Source organism: Xiphias gladius, chromosome 8 (genome assembly GCF_016859285.1).
Source record: "Xiphias gladius isolate SHS-SW01 ecotype Sanya breed wild chromosome 8, ASM1685928v1, whole genome shotgun sequence".
Classification (NCBI taxonomy): domain Eukaryota; kingdom Metazoa; phylum Chordata; class Actinopteri; order Istiophoriformes; family Xiphiidae; genus Xiphias; species Xiphias gladius.
In genome coordinates, this window is record NC_053407.1 from 13,159,496 (window position 1) to 13,177,881 (window position 18,386).

Sequence of the window (18,386 nt, forward strand, 5' to 3'; positions counted from 1 at the left end):
CCTGCCCAGCTTACTTTGGGTTACTTACTGAGGGGTGGCACCTCTGTTAAGGTTTAACTTGAATGACTTTTAGTCAGCTATCGCTGAGCTGCTAGCACTAATAGCACTAAAACACCCGCATTTACACATGACCCTACGTAAGCTCGGATACACGACAGCTAGTTAACGAGCCTAGCTGCTTATCCCATTAGCCACACTAAGGGACCGTGTAAACTTTAACTATCCGGGTTACTTTAACGTTACCGAGATATCACGAATATGCTAATAAGCAAGCTAGCACTAGCTACCCAGACGTGCCAGTTACCACATCAACTCGACTGGTTTGCGAGCTAGATTCAAGACTCAGATGCTGGTTAGTGAACGTTGGTAAAAGGTTTGTCATCTGCTGGTAAATCTAGGCGAACAGCGGTCACGGCTGTCTGTCTGTCTGCACCCGTGAAAAAGCCCGTGCTGCCTGTACGGCACATCTATGTCTAACGTTACAGGCGATAGCAAGTATTGCTTTACTAACATTAAGACAATACGTGTCCGACATTCCTGGCTTACCATTCACTTCCCATGTAAACCTCGGCTAACATCCATGCCCGATCTCGGGACCCTGTCTCTTTGTGAACAAAATGGGGGGGGGCAAAATAACAAAAACGGACGTTACCCATCGAAAGAGAGTAATCCGGGAGAGTGTAGTGCGCAGCGGTGTGTGTGTGTTCGCTTCCAGCGCCAGGCTGACAGGATTACCATCTGAACCAGCAGCTAGCCTAGCAGCTAGGACCGCTGAGCTCCTGCAAAGGCTTATGGGAAGAGAGGAGCTGCGCATCAGTCAATGATTGGCCAGCAGCTTCAGCAGGTTTTAAAACAAATGCACCAACCTTTAATTTCCAGACGATTGGATGCAGTGGGCGTACGTGGATGTCTGCAACACAGCATGAGCTCACAAAGTACCTAAATGATGATCGCATGAATATAAGGACTTAACGCACAGGGGTGGCCTCAGTCAGCCAGAGCATCCGCCTCGAGGTGAACAATGCAACGGATGACAAAAGCACGGTGAATATAAAACTATGAATGTTTACCCAAGCACCCACAGTCACATAAGACACGTGTACCAAGAGTGGAAGCAACCCGCGTAAAGCCCGTGTCCTCAGCGCCATTTACAACACTGTCGCCAACTGGTGTTACGCCTAACATGACCCAGTTACCCATAATAGTTAGTGCTAATTAATTATTGTAGAACAATCCACTCAGCAGTTCAGAGACAGAATAGTGTCAGACTGTCATGAATCATATTAATGTTCATACAAGGGCTTCGATTCCACAAAAGACATGGTTCTTATGAATTATTTACAGCTAGGTCTGTATCTTGTCCTGAAGAACGGGTACATTGTATCTGGAAAGACACACTGGAAACTTTCTCTACTGATCGAGATATTATATGTGGCTGACTGACGTTGTTTTCCATTGCAGAATTAACAGCCTATAAGTAAGAAGAATCACATAGTGATAGTTGTTTAATCATGTGCTTTGATACACCTTGTTTCTAATCCACACGGAATAATGGATAATGGAAGTCACACTTGAATAACTTGATTTGAAATGAAGACCTATACAAGCCCTGTTAGCAAGTCGAAACTTTTCCCAAAAATAAAAAAAACTGAAACTACTCAAAAGTGGCATGCTGGAATAGCAACTAATCATATACCTTTTGAAATAAAGAGCTTTCTTATCGCTGTGTAGGAGACTGAGGAATCCAGAAAAGAATAGCCCACTTCTCACCTCTTGTGCAATCAGCGGGCCGTGGCAGTGGCAGCCTTTCAGTGAAACGATTTGCTGTAATTTAGGAAAAAATAATTTAAAGAAACAAACCAAAAAAAAATTGTGCCCCCAAAGGACGGTATAATAGAGATCTCCAGTAGTCAAAGACAAGTAGGATAATAACTACTTTGAACCTTGGTGGAGGTCTCTCTAAGGCACCACTTGTGTTTGGTGTAATCGCTACAGAGCTTTAAAAGTTGAGAGTAGGGGCTGTTTTCTAAGGTAAATGTTGTTGTGTCACCATGCAACTTTTATAATGCTGCTGCAGAGGGACCACTGTACTGGCTACCGCCGTGTCTGAGCCACGCGCCTGTAGCCAGAGGGGCTCAAACTGTGCTGTCCCCTCTGTCACCAAAGCCTAAACGCCAGCCTAATTGAGTGACAACCACCGGGCAGATAAACGACACCTGAGGAGCCCAGTGTGGAAAATGTGATGATGCTTTACAGGCGAGTTCTTTTGATAGATCATTCAGGAACTGCTTACGTGTTTATCGAAACAGGATCTTAGCCGGCACCTCAATAATTAATCAGCAGACCGTGTGGGACATGACAGGAACAGATACCTATTGAACTATTGTTTTGGTTTTGTGCTGGCTGGAAGAGACTGATAACTTTCCCCGGCATCAACAAAACCGTTCAAAACGATGTGTACGACGGTGGTGATTCAGAGTGTTATTTCCACGTTGAAAAATAGTTTTGGTACCATAAGATACACCAGCAATGACAGAATCCTGTTCTGAAAGCACAATCTCTCACAAAAAGTCATGACAAAGAACAAATGTTTACACAGCTGCTTTTCATTTTGATTATAGACTGGGGCTCTTCTCTTCGGGTCCCTGGTGCTGGAACTGAGCTTTGTCGATCTCCTGTGGATCTGTTTTGTATGATTTCTCACAGCAAGCCCAGCCTTCAGGAGATACACGCCAATTGTCCATGCTGGATATTCTTCCAAAGGCGGAGAGCTGCCGTGGTAATGTGAGTCTTAACAGGTGAACCTGAGGCCCAAAGGGAAGCACCTTGTCTCCCCGGCAACAGAGGACACACAACAATGGTGTTAGGCTGTCCAGGTAAACGAGAGTCCCCAGGGGGACTGATGCAGGAAATATCATACCAGAATGCTTCCTTTAGTGGTTTTCATCTGTGAGGGACACTCCAATGCAGGCACAAAGTGGTAGTCCTGGGTATATAATATATAATATAATATATACTATATATCCAGAGCACTAAATTTTTACCTTTGACCCAAAGAACAACAGAAATGAAAGCATTTTTGGTTTGCTACAGCTGAGCAAACCACTTTAAATTTATCTGTATTATTTCTAGAAACTTGAAAAATGTAGTAACCTGAAGACGAGCTTCAATTCTACTATTACAGAGAAATCAGACTTGGTGGGCTTTTGAAGGCTGATTGTGATATTCTTTACAGGTAATGTTTTTAAATGCAACTGTTAAGCAAAACAGTTAAATTAAATTTAAATAAATGAGTGGAATTAGTATTTTTCGCCCTAAATATATTCCTGGCAGCTTGCCGAATTCTTTGAAGCAGCATTTTCAACACTGTGCAAGACTTCCCCTCCGGAAAGAAGCCTTCTTAAACGAGGGGCATTTTGACATTGTCGTAATAGGAAAAGCACAGGTGTTACTAAAAACATTAACAATGATTCTGTTCCATTCAAGTGCCCCAGTGAGCCATGACAGTGTGACAGTGAGCCAGCACTAACAATACCAGGTCCCTGAAACTGAAGCAGCTAAATGTAATTCAACCATCATTAATTCTATTTTTTTACCCTTGTACTTTTGCTGCTGTGACATGTCAAAATATTTTCTGTGAAAGAGGCCTATGCTTTTTCACAGAAGAACCCTGCTTTGCAGAAAGATACATTTACAGAAGATATAACTTAAGAGTTAAATGAAAAAATGTCAAGTGCAAAAAATTTAGATGCTATAGGTTTTCTTGGTGTTCAAACGTTTCTTTGGCGAGTGGGGGAGTTTGACCTCAGAAGCTCAAAGGCTGGCTACAGACCTGTTGTGATAGTTGTTTTATTTTTTTCTATAAATAAAAAACATACTTAACAGATATGCTGATAAAATATGCCTTGCAGAGGTTTAAATTCATCAATCACTAAGCATTTAGACCTCCTAAAACATTAAAATACGCCTTACAGCTGAATGCATTAAAACCTTTCATTGCCGGCTTTCAGAACCCCTCTTCTTTTATTGCATGAGTATCTTGATAAAACCCTCTGTGTCTGTGTGAACTGAAGAGTAGCACACAATGAAAACGTAACCAAATAAAGCAGAGATGGAGACAGAGATGCGCTGCTCCTCTCTTCCTTTTATGGTAATGGAGCGTGAGGGAGGGGGCGGGGCTGGTACGTAAACGTCCTCAACGTGCTCCGGACACCCGGAAGCGCCGCAAAATCTAACATGTTTGGCTAAAGTTGGCGGTGTTTGTGACCAAGTAGAGGAAAATTAAACTACCTATTCACGATTCTAAGTAGCGCTTTATTGTCTGTAGCATCCCGAAAATGAGTGTGAATGAAAAAGAAAAGGTAAGGTAGCAACAGTTAGCTGCTTTGCATATTTAGCTTAGCAGATTTCATCCAGATACATATGATCGAAGCATTTTTTCTCTGTCATCCTGAGCCCTTGTTGCCAGCTTCTTCTCTTTAACCCAGGACCCTGCAGACCTGAAGGAGGAGGGGAACACCCTTTTCAAGGCAGGAGACGTGCAGGGCGCTGTCTGCTGTTACACCAAAGCGCTAAAGCTGAGTGACAGCCAGGCAGAGAGCGCTGTGCTGTACCGCAACCGCTCCGCCTGCTACCTCAAGCTGGAGGAGTACAGCAAGGCAGAGGCTGATGCCTCCAAAGGTGGGACGCATCACTGCAGCGGGGAGTGTAGTGGAGAGTTCAGAAGGTTAATGAGTAAAAACACACATTTTTTCATGATGGACCGCAGAAAAAAGTGAAGGGACAGTGCACCTAAGCACGCACTTAAGCCTACTTGTATCTGGATTGCAGTCCGTTCATTCAGATAGTTTCACTGTGACTTGCTAAGGTTTGGACATGCTGTGGTCTGAAACTCGCTCCAGACAGGGATCCTGAATTGGTTTGTGGTGCTTTAAGTGCCAAAGAGGGGAATATTAGAAAGCTACACCTAAAGAAGCCGTTGGCAAATATGATACTCAGAGATACTCATGATAATACACACTCAGGTGTAATCACTTACACTGAGAAACACTTTATACAGAGGTATATCCAATAACTGTCCTATCTTTTATGAAATAAACTATTTCCAACTACTGTATGTCTGTAGTTAAGAGATAATAGATCTTACTACAGTTCTGGGTATTGTTGCATGAACTGTCCGTTTAACTTGCTGAGGATTTATGTATGTACACACTAATGTCATGTTTGCCACTCTTTTCAGCTCTGGATACTGACCCGGGTGATGTGAAGGCCAGGTTCCGGAGAGCTCAGGCTTTTCAGAAACTTGGTCGACTTGACCAGGCCTTTCTGGATGCTCAGAGGTGTGCTCAGCTGGAGCCCAAAAACAAAGCCTTCCAGGATCTGCTCAGACAGCTAGGGGCACAGATCCATCAGAAGGTGATGTAATGTTTTTTTTTTAATAAAGTGGATGAAGGGTCATGGGGTTCTTGTATTTGAAAGTGGACCCTGAAGGAACAGTTGCTAATTAGGGTCTTTTCTCTGAATCCTGTAGTCGGCACAAGTAAACTCCACAGATGCACGTGTGCAGCAGATGTTCTCCCTCCTCTTAGATGCCTCTGCAAAAGACTCTGATCGACAGAAGGTAAGGATGGCTCATTAGACAAACTTCTGTTATTCTCGCTTTTTTTTGATTTTTCCTTATTTATCTTGATCCATCTGTAAAGCTGTAGTAGACCAAAATAATATAGTCCATTAATCAATTTCAGGCTGCTCAGAATCTAGTGGTGTTATCTCGAGAAGAGGCTGGAGCTGAGCAGATTTTCCGTAACGATGGAGTGAAGCTGATTCAGAAACTACTACTCTCAAAGCAGGAGGAGGTGGTCCTTTCTGCTCTGAGGACTCTGGTTGGTTTGTGCACAGGGCATCAGTCCAGAGTAAGTGTAATAATTTCTTCTTAAGTTATTCATTGCATCATCTTTAAATTCATTTATTAACAGGGACGTAAACTTGTATTTTCTTCCTTGGAATACACAGATAAAACAGGAGGTGTATCCATAGTGATGCTGCTCTTAGTTGTACTTTTATTCCTTTTAATTTTGCTGCATTTCTGTTTCCATTCATGGTTAATCTGCTTTGGCACAGTTTCTCAGCAGATGTTGATATATATCCTCATCCATGTCTGTCAGGAGACTGTATCCCCCAATGCCAGTAACACCTACCAATTTCTTCCTTTTACTGCTGAAATTGATGTATTCTATGTTATTCCCAGACTATGGCTATAGTGAATGAGCTAGGAATGGAGCAGCTGTGCTCAGTAATGGGATCAGGAGCCTCCACTGTGTCTCTGGCTGCCTGCCACCTGCTGCAGGTGATGTTTGAGGCTTTGACGGAGGGCATGAAAAGAGAGATCAGAGGGAAAGATGAAGCCATACTTCCTGGTGAGTTTGGACTATGATCATGTTTATATTTGGAGCTAGCTACACATGAAAGTTTACCTACAGTATAACAAATACGTTTTTCTGTGTATCGGCTGCCTGTCCTGTGCTTTCAACGGTAATTGATTGTGCGAATTTGACACAGAACCCTCCAAGGAGCTACGCTCAATGCTGCGGCATCTGTTGGGAATGATGCCAGCATCTAATGTGTCAGGGCCGGGCAGAGACAGCGCCATCAACCTCCTGGTCAAACAAGTACCCCGCAAGTCTTTGAAAAACCCTGACAACTCCCTCACGTTATGGGTGATAGACCAGGGTATGAAACACAACTGCATGTAATCAAATAATCTTTCACCCTTATGCTTTGATAAAAACAAAACAGCCGTAGACCCTCCACCAGACATACCCCTTTCAGTTTTTACAGTATGGCTGCATTACCATAAGAAGGGGTAGAAGTATATATTCTATTCTTACAAATGTCAAGTGAAATTTGGCTATGGCTTCCGCTACTCCAAGCGCATTTCAGACATTCAGACACCAGTTTTATCTGGCACCACTGCAGCTAGATTAATGAAGTCCTTGTCCTCCTGCAGGACTGAAGAAAATCCTGGAGGTGGCTGGGACAGTCCCTGAGCTCTCACAAGGACCACCTCTGACAGACAACTCCCACATGAGCTGCTCTGTCTTGCTTAGCAAACTCTACGATGACCTAAAGAGTGACAAAGAGAGGGAGAACTTCAACAAACTATGTGAAGAATATGTTCAGTGAGTTGACCACCAAAGCTTGAGTTACTAACTTCCAAAGTGTCTGTTACTAGAGATGCTTAGCACTGCAATAATGCAAACATTTAAAATCATTATTACAGACCATAAGCCAAAAAAAGTGTATTCTGTGAGAAATTGTCCTAATCTGATGTTTGTTTGGTTAGGCAACACTTTAGCCGACCGGGCCTAGATGCCAAGCTGCGAGCCATCCAGACAGTATCGGTGCTCCTCCAAGGACCGAGCGACGTGGGTAACAGAACTCTGGAGATGTCAGGAATGATGGACGCAGTGATCTCTCTGTGTGCCTCCGAAGATGTAACTCACCAGCAGGTAGCAGTGGAGGCTCTTATCCATGCTGCAGGCAAGGCCAAGAGAGCCTCCTTTATCACAGCCAACGGAGTGACACTACTGAAGGACCTCTACAAGAAGAGCGAGAATGACAGGATACGTGTGAGAGCCCTAGTGGTAAGTACTGCAGACAGTTGGAGAAAAGAACATCTCTAAATAAAGATAAAAGTAACTCTATCCCGTGGGTTATTACACAGGGTCTGTGCAAGCTTGGATCAGCAGGAGGGACTGATTTCAGCATGAAGCAGTTTGCAGAGGGATCCACGCTGAAACTTGCCAAGCAGTGCAGGAAGTATGTCTGTTTGCGTTCAATTTGGAACGTGGGTGTAGATTAAGAGAAATGTGACAGGCATGGTCTGCATTGTTGCGTAACATGACTAAAAACGACAGATACCGAGTGGATTCTTGGATTTGAAATAAGAAACAAGCCATATATCTTTCTCTGTTAGGTGGCTGTGTAATGAGTCTCTGCCCCAAGCCTCCCGCCGGTGGTCCATAGAAGGCCTCGCCTACCTCACCTTTGATGCTGATGTGAAGGAGGACTTAGTGGAAGATAAGAGCGCTCTGCTGGCCATGTTTGAACTAGCAAAGGTTGGATTCAGGATTGTAATGGTAGAACTTGTTTTAATACTTGTGACACATGGACAATAGAAGGCAATTATAAAGTCAGATTCCTCTCAGAACAGGGTCTTAGCGGTTACTGTGACATTTATTTTTATGTAGTATTTGAAATCATCAGCGTGACAGTCAACTTGTGTTAACTGGGAATAGCATTGACAACCTTGTTCTTCTCTGTTTTCCTGCAGTCTGAGGATAAGACGGTGCTCTTTGCTGTCGGCTCCACATTAGTGAATTGCACCAACAGCTATGAAGTGGACAAGCCAGATCCTCAGCTAGTGGAGCTGGCCAAATATGCAAAGCAGCATGTGCCTGAGGAGCACCCCAAGGTACCTTTTTTTTTTTTTTCTTCATGTAGAACTAACACCACACAATAATCCTTTAATGTTGCACAGGAGCTCTACCACTCTAACTTCATCCTGTTTCTTTAGCTGTTCTTAAAATTTAAGTTACAGGTATAGTTTTTCTGAAAGGAGTGCCTGTTTTACATGAACCTGACGGTCTTTTCGTGTGTCAGGATGCACCCTCTTATGTGGAGAAAAGGCTGGCGAAGCTGCTGGAGGCTGGCGTGGTGTCTGCGTTGGTGTGTATGGTGAAACAGGAGAGTCCAGCCCTCACTGAGGCTTGTAGAGAGTGTATCGCCAGGTTAGAAAATGGCAGTAAGTCTTTTTCACTCGCTTTTCTCTCTGTAGATTTTCTCTTAATGCCATTTCTCATGGCAGGGTGTTCTTGGCTTCGGTGGAGCGACAGGAAGACAGAGGCACAGTGGTGGCACAGGGTGGAGGAAAGGTAGAGCGCCAAGATAAATATCCTTAGTTTAGACTGCGCACTTATCTGAAGAACCGGCTTTCGGAGTTTTACATGATGTGCGTTTACTGTTCTCCTCCACAGGCTCTGATCCCACTGGCATCCGACAACACAGATGTAGGGAAAATCAAAGCAGCACAAGCCCTGGCAAAAATAACCATCACATCTAACCCAGAGATTGCCTTTCCAGGAGAAAGGGTAAGGAGAATCTGTAATCAGCCTCTTCAGTGTTAAAAATGTAAAAAGTCTTCTTTAACCTTGTCTCTTTTATCTTTTTAGATCTATGAGGTGGTGCGCCCACTTGTCAGTCTTTTAAGTCTTGAATGCACCATGCTGCAGAACTTCGAGGCAATCATGGCTCTGACCAACCTGGCCGGCATCAATGATAGACTCAGGTTGGCCACTAGGGGGAAGTCTCTCCTAAGAATACATGTACAGAACACACAGTCAGTTGTAATGGGAGCATGATAACAGAAATATTTGCAAATCCAAACCTCAGTTGAATTCTTTTTCAACAATTTAGCAAATTTGCCATTTTAACTCATAAACACACAGGATTCTGGTTTGGCTCCCATGAATAGAATTGCTATCAAAATATTCTTACCAGAGCTGATTTCAGGTCTTCCGGGGAAAGACCTAGTCATGCCTCTGCTTTTTCAGTCCAGTAAAAATTTTTTACAAGCAAATTGCAAGTCAAGATGAAAGTCTTTAATGCCTCTGAATGCTGAAAGCTTTTTATTTTAATGTATTCACATAGTAATTAAATATTTTAGGTATGTGACTATGCAAGACCTGCCTGTTGCTACCACATTCCTTTTTTTTTTATTGTTCCTGGATTTTTATCAGCTCAAAACTTTCAAGTCTCGAAGCTTTTACTTTATTTCATAATGTTTCTCTTATTCTGACATCACAATTTTATATTCATGTTTAGAGTATCTGCCTGTATTGATAAGTATATTGTTTCACAGACAAAAGATCATAAAAGAGAAGGCTTTGCCAAAAATTGAAGGCTACATGTTTGAGGAGCACGACCTGGTCCGAGCTTCTGCCACAGAGTGCATGTGTAATTTGGTTTTAAGCACAGAGGTAAGACACACATTATTAATCACTGATTATTTGGCAGAAATTTATCAAAAACTTGACCTAAGAGTAATGGCTTTTTGGTGTGTCCTCAGGTGCAGAAGCTGTACTTGGCAACAGGGAACGATCGGCTGAAGCTGCTCGTGCTCTATAGCGGAGAGGAGGATGAGAGGCTGCGGAAAGCTGCTGCAGGAACTCTGGCCATGCTGACCGCTGAGCAGCCTGAGCTCTGCGCCCGCATCCCTGGAACAGTAAGTCCACCACTGCAGCAGCTCACTGTCCCCACACCTTGATCAAGTCAGCACTGTCACCTACTACAAAGGCTTTGGCTTTTGGCTCACATGACTCCCTGTTGCCGTCTCTTCTCAGACAACCCACTGGCTAGAGATCATACAGGCGCTGCTGCTCAGTGAAATATCCGACTTACGTCATCGTGGAGTGGTCATTGTTCAGAACATGATGCAAGCAGAGAAGAGCCTGGCTGAGACGCTCATGGAGAGTGAAGCTCTGGAGATCTTGTCTGTCCTGGCGAAGGGAGGAGAGGACACGCCAGAGCCGGTATCCAAGATAGCTCTGAACTGTCTGGACAAGGCCGTGGATTATGGCATCATCAGAAGCAGAGAAGGGAGGGAAAAGGGCAAAGGAACTGAACCCTGAAAACACAGCTGTTGTGTGTGGATGTGCCTCCTGGCAATGTTAAAGTGCTTCGAGTATAATGTGGGACCAGTGAAGTCATTTCACTTTTGCAGGAGATCAGTTTATTGGTCTGAAGGGATAAACGCTGATCCTAAAAGCCTCGTGTGTCTTAACCAAAAGACAGTTAAAAGCAATAAGGAATCTATTGGGGGAAAAAAAGGTATAATTAAAAAACAAGCAGATTCTCGTAGACGTGTACTGTTCCACATGAGGTTTGACTGCTGTGTCACGTGACTTTTCCACTGATTGTATGCATCTTCATTTTCTGTTCATTCATGCACATCCACTAAACGTGTATAATCAGCTTGAAGACCAATAAGGAAGTCCATTTTATACATTCTTTACTAAAGATTGTAATTTTTACTTGTAATTGTTATTCCACGAATATAATTTTTGCTTCGTTTGACAGTGTTCACACTATTTTATTTTTTATTTTTTAATTATGTCTGACCTGAGTCACCTGCAGTATTTTGTGTGCGTGCGTGTGTCACGACCTCACTACATTCCCGGTGCTTTAATTGCGTTAAATAAAAAAGTCATGGTCACCTCTCTGCGGAGTACACTCATTCTTAGTGACAGATGTGGTACCAGAACTGTCTCCAAGCACGCGCGTTCAAGAGTCGGGTCGTTTTTGCAGCATTACGGGAGCGCATGCGCAGCTCGGCCCATCCCGGTGCTACATTCACGAGTGTTCAAACTTCGCGGACAACTGCGCGGCGCGGCGCGGCTCGGCAGCGTTTCTGCGAGAGAGGGGCAGAGGCGAGGCGTTTTCAATGCGGTGGTTCGGGTTCGGCTTCAACGCATTCGGCCAGATATGTGTCCGCGAGAAACCGATTGACGGGGCCGGTAGCGACGTCGCCGGGGAAGTCAAAGTGGTCAGTCCCACAGAGCTCACCGGGGGCTGCTGCTTGGAGACCAGTCAGATCAGAGCGAGCTGGAGTCGAAGAGCATCTTTGCATTTGGTTGGTGAGTCCGTTCACCATCAGCCCTGCGAGCCCCGTTTGGACACGCTAACTAGAACACAAACAGAAAGCGTCTGTTGTACCGCACTCTCAATATAGATGTTAAGCCATGTGTCGTTTTGCTCCCCGTTTGTCAGGTGACAGCTGCGTGTGCCTGGCGGGTTTCGGGGCAGTCATCGCCAATGAGTCCTGTGGTGTTTCGGTGGGAGAGAGCCGCGGGTGTAAAGATGCCGTCATCAGTGAATTGTTCTTGACCCTCGCTTTCCCGGACAGGATCGAGTCCTGGGACCTCCAGGGGAGAGAGAAGACTCCTTCATGGAGCATGGAGATAAAAGCCCAATCGGAGAGCTCTGGTTATGTGTATTTTAATATCTGGTACTGCTGACAGACATCGGAAGTATGTTGCATGGTTTGTCAGAGGCTCAACAGTATACTTCCGACTGCTTTCTTACTCCAGGACCCCTTCTGAATCTCCCATTGGTACCTGGGGGTTACATAGCCACCAAACCTCCCCTCTACCGCTCCTTATCCCCACACCTGAGAGCCAAGAGTCTGGCCCTGGGAGCAGAGCACGCCATCCTTCTCTGTGCCACAGGAGCTGTGTACACCTGGGGACTGGGCAGGTAGAGCTAATACTCACACATCTGTCCCTTATTGGGAAGCTGAGCAATAGCACCCTAATGCGTATTTTCATCTTTTGTGCACTCGTGTTTGTTGTTGACAGTCATGGTCAGTTGGGGCACGGAGGCCTCACCTCTGAGGAGGAGCCCACGGCGGTGGAGGCACTCTGGGGGATGCCAATGAGCTGTGTTGCTACAGGAGGCTGGCACTCCGTCTGCGTTAGTGGTAAACATTATGCAAAGATGTTGGCAGTGAAAAGGGTTACCCCCCTCAACTTGAAAGGGAAAAAAAACCTTAAATGGCCTTTGCTTCACAGATGGGGGTGACCTTTATGTGTGGGGCTGGAATGAGAGTGGCCAGCTTGGACTTCCATCACGAGGTCTGAGGAAAGCGCCGCAGCAGCAAAGGAGCCAACAAGCAGGTTCGTCCTTTACCTCAAGGAATGTGCATGGTTCGAGAAATACGGTAAAGGGACATTTCAATCCCAAGCACAATCTATCTTATATTTCTTCTTACCTACAGTGCTAACTATCAATCCATAGATTGCTGTCCGATCTGCTGAGGTGTACTTCACCACAACGTCCAGTGGCATTGTTTTCTGTGTGGCATGTTTAATAGTTACAAAACTCAAATGATGCTTGTCAATTGGTTACCTCTGAACAGGAAAAAGCGGTTGAAACCAGTGGATTCATAATATTCGACGTCACTTTTGAGTTTTTCAAATGTATCTTTTGGCACTTTGAGAAGCATAAACTGAAAGCCATCAAGTTTCACTGTATTGGGATGAGCCACAGCTGATATCTCACCTCCTTTGCAAGAATACAGACTGTTGAAATGTATAGCATGTCAGGTACGGGAGAGGCTTTAGCATCCATGGATGAACCATCCCTGTAATTCTAGTATAATATCATGTATGTTGCTTGTAGTAGCCACTTAAAAGTAATATCATCAGCAGTAAAAGCTCAGTTACATTTACTGTACTGAACAGGAGCATTGTGCCAAGATGCCAACGAATCTCCTGGTGACGAGCCACAAAAGGGAGAGGAACATGAAGAGGTATTTATATCGATCCAGGCATTCCCGGCTCTGCTGGATGTCACTCCGTCATGTGAAATCAGGACAGTTAGCTGTGGCTCCCGCCACACAGCTGCTGTAACAAGTAAGGAATCTCTCTTAAAAATGGGTGTATAATATTGATTCACATTTCTTGACAAGTGAGTGTCATTGTCAAATTCATCTCATGTTTTCTAATTTCAGCAACAGGTGACCTCTACACTTGGGGCTGGGGTGAGTTTGAATTCGGAGCTGACACCTAAGTCCATTTTACACAAATATGTTACATTTAGATAAAAACACTCTCTGTAGCAGCACCAATCAAATAACAATGTAATGAAAGGACATATGGTCAGATATGTCAGTATATGTTGAACTTCCCCTGTGCACCTTTCCTTCTATTATCATTTCAGGTGAATACGGCCAACTTGGACACCAGACTTTAACCAGTTCAGATGAGCCCCAGCGTGTGGAATTCTTTAGGGAGCAGCAGATGTGTGTAGTTGATGTAGTGTGCGGGACGTGGAACACTTTTGCTGCCGTCGTCAAGGAGGAAGTAGCTTGCTCTTAAAAATACAATAGAATCCCAGTGATAAACAGTGGACTTTAGATAACATATCAGAAGTGTAAATTGTCACAATAAATATATGGAGACTTTGGATTAAATATATATTGTAATGAAGATAAGTTAATTTTTTGTATGTCTATAAAAAAAAGAAAAATCTGTAATTCAGTACTTTTTGTAAACTTTTAAAATTTGCTTTACAGATATAAAAAAAAACATAGGGGTTTTAAATTGCTAATATTATACATCTAAGGTGATAAAATCCACAGGTTAATATAATTTAAGAATATCGAAAATCGAATAATTGAAAATTAAACACCACAGTATGAGAATTAAAGGTTGATGCACTTCCACAGCCCACTGGAGGTCTTCACAGCACAATCTTGAAAGAACTGTGGAGAAATGAACATATGAAGTTGCAGTTAAAGTTAACAAAACTGTGTTGAGTAAAATACATAACGGTAATAACAATCGGATTTTTGCTTACCTGACAAAATCTGGTGATCTTGAAATGACATGCTGAAACTCTGAGAGGTTCACAGTTCCATCTTTGTCAATGTCCGACTCTTCAAGAATCTAAAAAACATACAAAAGAAAGAACTGTTAGGCCCAGTGACACATCAGTGTACGGAGCTGAATCCACTGGCTATTTTTTTTATAACCATCTAGTGTTCTTCCATACAACTTCAACGAGGAGAAGCCTTAGTGAACTCACATTGCTGATGAGCTGTCGCATTTCCTCTGTAGTTAGCCTCGTGTCATCAGTCTCCCCGGTCAGACAGTTAACCAGCTTCTCCAGATCACCACCATCAAGGGTTCCATCATCGTCAAAGTCTAAAAAAATATCAATATGTTCACTACACGGATTGAAAGCCTCACATGTATTATTAATAACCCGCTCCATTTGTAATCATCTTATTTACCAAATATACGGAATGCATAGTGGGATTTGATTTCCAGAGTCGCAGAGTCACTGAAGGCACTCAAAAGATCCAGAAAGTCCTCAAATGTGAGGCTTCCATCTTTTAGTTCAGATGTTGAGAATACATGGCAGATTCTTTTCCTGAAAGGGTTGGACTGGGACAGGAACAAGTACAGTTTTCATACTGGTCAGTACAGTTTATCAGTACTTGAAGCACTTCAGAATGCACAAAGCATAGGACAATCCTAGTTGAACACTGAAAACAACCACTTAGCAAGCCGACATAATTCCACATTCCCTCCGTTGAACCCTTAAATTTAACTCTACCTTGAGTTCTGGCAGAGTAAGAATCCTCTCCATTGGTACTCTTGTATTTGGGAGATCTTTCTCATCTTTAGTGAGCAGTTCCGTGAATCTCTTGTGAGCGCTGGACAAAAAAGAAAGCCACAACTTAATTGTGTATTGCAACAAGCAATGGTAGGTTAAAAGGATTTTCTTATTGGTAACATGGCTGTAGTCTAGCATGCAGTTGATCTCTTACAGAAGAATTTCTTGTTTCGTCAGGAATGTCAGTTCCTAAAAGGGAAAGTAAGCATTATTAGAATGATAACAGTCACACCTGAATCCTGAAACAGCCCCCCCCCCCCCCCCCCCCCCCAAAAAAAAAAAATACGTCCATGGTTTGACTATCTGACATTAGCAGCATTAGCTTCCTCTGACATTAACGTTATGTTTAATTTATAGGAAAATACTACAACTACAAACCGCAAATAAGTCATCCTGTCGTTCTAATGACAAGGCTTTAATAGTTTCCTTTTTCCTCCATAGTTACTTTACAGCGTGAAAACAACTGCTCTCAACTTTAGCCACTCGATTAACGTCGATAACGATATAATATCGGCTTTTGTGGACTTTGTTCGGGGCACTTACTTGATATTCTGAGAGCAAATCCTTCCCAAGTTGACTTGCTGTAATTCCCATATTGAAACTTTCGAATCGCAGATTTACTTCTTGTTGTAAATAGTTACTCACCGACCTACTAAACAACTAGTTGTTTTTACAACGCTTACTTCCGGTTTCTGGTTATCGCATTCTCTTTCCTGTATTTAGCGACGTAACGGTTTCTATAGTGACGTACATGCAAACAGCTGTTATCCTGACAAAAGTTAGACAACCAACTGGTGAAATATTGTGACCAATAGAGTAACTTGTTACATTTACTCAAGTACTGTACTTAAGTACTATTTGAAGTAGTTGTACTTTATTTGAGTATTTCCATTTTATGTTGCTTTATACTTCTACTCCATTACATGTCAGAGGGCAACATTGTACTTTTTACTCCACTACAGTTATTTTACAGCTATACTTCCTAGCTTCTTTTCAGATTTTACATTAAAATTCATATGACAACCTTATAACATACAATACATAGTTTAAGATTAAACCCGTGCTTTCCAACCTTTTTGGTTTTTTAGCGCTTAAAAAAAAATTATTGTCCTGCAGGGGCTTCTAATCATGTTTAAGAGGTATATGAGTTGTTAGAAATGATTTTCCACCTCTATGTCAGTTGGTTAAACCTCAGAAGGGGTAAAGTTATCCAATATTTTATCCAAATCCAGTATTTCACAATAATATTTTTTTAACTTTTCGCCCTGGCAATGAACATTCCCTGGTTTTGACAAAGCGCGAGGGAAAGAGCGACAAGAACTGATCCAGGAGGAAATTGAGGCAACTGTGGAGGAGGAGAGGACCAACACAGTAGTGGCAATGAGACAGCCAGGTGCCTGGACCAAATGGGAGCAGGTGATGGAGTGGAAGGTGGATCCACAACACATCCAGCTTAAGAAATCCTTCCAAGTCCATCCAACCTGAACTGCTGGGGCATTGCAGAACAACCAGCTTGCCCCCTCTGTGAGAAGACCAGCATGCTTGAGCATATCCTGAGTTGCTGCCCTGGAGTTCTTGCCAACAGTCACTATCGTTGGCGGCATGACCAGGTCCTCCAGACAATTGCAGAGACCATCTGCATCGCTTTTAACATCTGCCGGACGACAGGGCCAAGAAAGACCAACAATAGAACACCAGAAAGCTTTTCACTTCACAAGACTGGAAGCTGAAAGCAAACCTGGGAATGCAGCTGCGGTTCCCTTCCCACATCACAGAGACTACACTGCAGCCCGATATTGTGCTGTGGTCAAAGCACGTTCTTATGCTTGAGATCACCATGGGAAGAACCAGTGGAGGAGGCCTACGAGTGGAAAAGAGCAAAGTATGAGGAGCTTAAGAACGACTGCCAAAGAAGAGGCTGAAGAGCCAAGTGTCGGCATGCGGATATTGGGGGTTTGCAGGCCAGTAACTTTGCAAGGCATACGCTGCACTGGGAATCACAGGAGAGAGACAAAGGCTCTGCATCTACCGGCACAGAGGCAGTTGAGAAAGAGTCAAGATGGCTCTTGCTAAAGACAACTGATCCGTGGGCTACTGCTACTGCACAGGCCAGGGTCTGATCAGCCCTAGTCAGGTCGCCTTGGCGAGGATGTATGATCAGGAAGATGTTTCTGGAAGAAAAATTAGAAGTGATTTCCCATCTCTACTTCAGATAGTTAAACCTCAGGAGTAAAATTATCCAGTATTTCACACCAAAAGTAGAGAAAAGTCTGAAAAATGAATCTGTTTTTGTGAATCAGAACTTTGTTTTTCCTCTTTCCACTCCCATTAATCATTTTACCCCTGATATTTATCATGAGGCCCTTTGGAGGGGCCCGACTGCTAGCTTGGGAACCACTGAACTAAACCAGCTAATTGTATATAAAGTAGTGAAAACTTGCTCCACCTCTTACTTACGTAAGATTTTGAATGCAGGACTTTTACTTGTAATGGAGTACTTTTACATTGTAGCATTTGTACTTTTACTTAAATAAGGGATCTGAGTACAAATCAAAAAGAGTGGTAGTAAGTAAGGGTACTCCTTACTAGGGTTTTTGTTACCAGTTTTCTTGTCAGAGTTCCACAGATGAAATTCTTTAAATACTTTTAAAGAAATAAAATAGTAAAATAAAATAGTATTCTGGGGGTGCCTTTATTAGAGTACCAGCAAAGGAGTGAAACAAGCTGAGAAAGAGGGGGTTTTGACACACAACAAATGTTTCTTGATGGAATTGAACCAGGGATGTTGCAGTAACAGTATATGTTGTTAACCACCACCCATCCCTTAACAACCTCAGAATACCACAATATGAAAGGGTTCTCTCAAAAGTAAAGATATAAGTAAAGTTTTTAGGAATTTAACTAAAAGTAAAACTGCCCAGGTAGTGTGTAACAACTATCTCTAATGTCACTTACCATTTGATTGCATGAACAGTATAATAAATGGATATACTTAAGTGATGTTCCAGTCATCTACTTAAAATTTTACAGTACAATAGCTAATCACTCTGTTTTTTTTTTTTGTTTTTACTGTTTGGCTTGTTTAAATAGATTCATTTTTTCTGTTTCTATTCTTGTATAATGTAGAATTTTATTTAAAAAAAGTCCAA

The 18,386-nt window shown here is 43.0% G+C and overlaps 3 protein-coding genes across 5 annotated transcripts; 2 read left to right on the top strand and 1 right to left on the bottom strand.

Annotated features, from left to right (window-relative positions):
- Positions 1–880: 880 nt before the first annotated feature.
- Positions 881–11,265, top strand: unc45a (unc-45 myosin chaperone A). 3 transcript variants are annotated; one of them, XM_040131936.1, is made up of 20 exons: positions 881–1,044; positions 2,622–2,784; positions 4,469–4,680; positions 5,240–5,415; positions 5,531–5,620; positions 5,745–5,912; positions 6,248–6,416; positions 6,559–6,729; positions 7,007–7,178; positions 7,343–7,643; positions 7,724–7,818; positions 7,976–8,117; positions 8,333–8,473; positions 8,662–8,789; positions 8,867–8,933; positions 9,036–9,149; positions 9,231–9,346; positions 9,920–10,037; positions 10,127–10,282; positions 10,401–11,265. In XM_040131936.1, exons 2-20 carry the CDS (start codon positions 2,693–2,695, stop codon positions 10,686–10,688), a joined length of 2,916 nt encoding a protein of 971 aa, XP_039987870.1. In that variant the 5' UTR covers positions 881–1,044; positions 2,622–2,692; the 3' UTR covers positions 10,689–11,265. The 3 variants fall into 3 exon arrangements, with proteins under 3 accessions (XP_039987870.1, XP_039987871.1, XP_039987872.1); XM_040131937.1 differs by having other exon boundaries at positions 882–1,044; positions 2,707–2,784; positions 4,488–4,680; XM_040131938.1 differs by lacking the exons at positions 881–1,044; positions 2,622–2,784 and adding an exon at positions 4,178–4,361 and having other exon boundaries at positions 4,488–4,680.
- Positions 11,266–11,400: 135 nt separating this feature from the next.
- LOC120792694 (RCC1 domain-containing protein 1-like) lies at positions 11,401–14,040 on the top strand. Its single transcript, XM_040131939.1, has 8 exons — positions 11,401–11,693; positions 11,827–12,042; positions 12,147–12,312; positions 12,414–12,535; positions 12,627–12,731; positions 13,299–13,469; positions 13,568–13,597; positions 13,777–14,040. Exons 1-8 carry the CDS (start codon positions 11,501–11,503, stop codon positions 13,932–13,934), a joined length of 1,161 nt encoding a protein of 386 aa, XP_039987873.1. The 5' UTR covers positions 11,401–11,500; the 3' UTR covers positions 13,935–14,040.
- Positions 14,041–14,146: 106 nt separating this feature from the next.
- Positions 14,147–15,955, bottom strand: LOC120792695 (calcium and integrin-binding protein 1-like). Its single transcript, XM_040131940.1, has 7 exons — positions 15,781–15,955; positions 15,392–15,426; positions 15,178–15,277; positions 14,852–15,005; positions 14,644–14,762; positions 14,416–14,504; positions 14,147–14,320 (listed from the first exon to the last, which is right to left on the bottom strand). The coding sequence occupies exons 1-7, from the start codon at positions 15,829–15,831 to the stop codon at positions 14,299–14,301; spliced, it is 570 nt and encodes a 189-aa protein (XP_039987874.1). The 5' UTR covers positions 15,832–15,955; the 3' UTR covers positions 14,147–14,298.
- Between the last annotated feature and the right edge of the window lie 2,431 nt (positions 15,956–18,386).

Excerpts from the sequence above, each read along its gene's own strand:
- LOC120792695 (XM_040131940.1), bottom strand. The coding sequence starts at position 15,831 with ATGGGAATTACAGCAAGTCAACTTGGGAAGGATTTGCTCTCAGAATAT. Across the intron at positions 14,505-14,643 it reads TGCGACAGCTCATCAGCAAT|ATTCTTGAAGAGTCGGACAT; the intron begins GTGAGTTCACTA and ends TATGTTTTTTAG. Across the intron at positions 14,321-14,415 it reads AGATCACCAGATTTTGTCAG|TTCTTTCAAGATTGTGCTGT; the intron begins GTAAGCAAAAAT and ends ATTTCTCCACAG.
- unc45a (XM_040131936.1), top strand. The coding sequence starts at position 2,693 with ATGATTTCTCACAGCAAGCCCAGCCTTCAGGAGATACACGCCAATTGT. Across the intron at positions 6,417-6,558 it reads AGATGAAGCCATACTTCCTG|AACCCTCCAAGGAGCTACGC; the intron begins GTGAGTTTGGAC and ends AATTTGACACAG. Across the intron at positions 8,118-8,332 it reads CCATGTTTGAACTAGCAAAG|TCTGAGGATAAGACGGTGCT; the intron begins GTTGGATTCAGG and ends GTTTTCCTGCAG.
- LOC120792694 (XM_040131939.1), top strand. The coding sequence starts at position 11,501 with ATGCGGTGGTTCGGGTTCGGCTTCAACGCATTCGGCCAGATATGTGTC. Across the intron at positions 12,536-12,626 it reads GCACTCCGTCTGCGTTAGTG|ATGGGGGTGACCTTTATGTG; the intron begins GTAAACATTATG and ends TTTGCTTCACAG. Across the intron at positions 12,732-13,298 it reads GCAAAGGAGCCAACAAGCAG|GAGCATTGTGCCAAGATGCC; the intron begins GTTCGTCCTTTA and ends TGTACTGAACAG.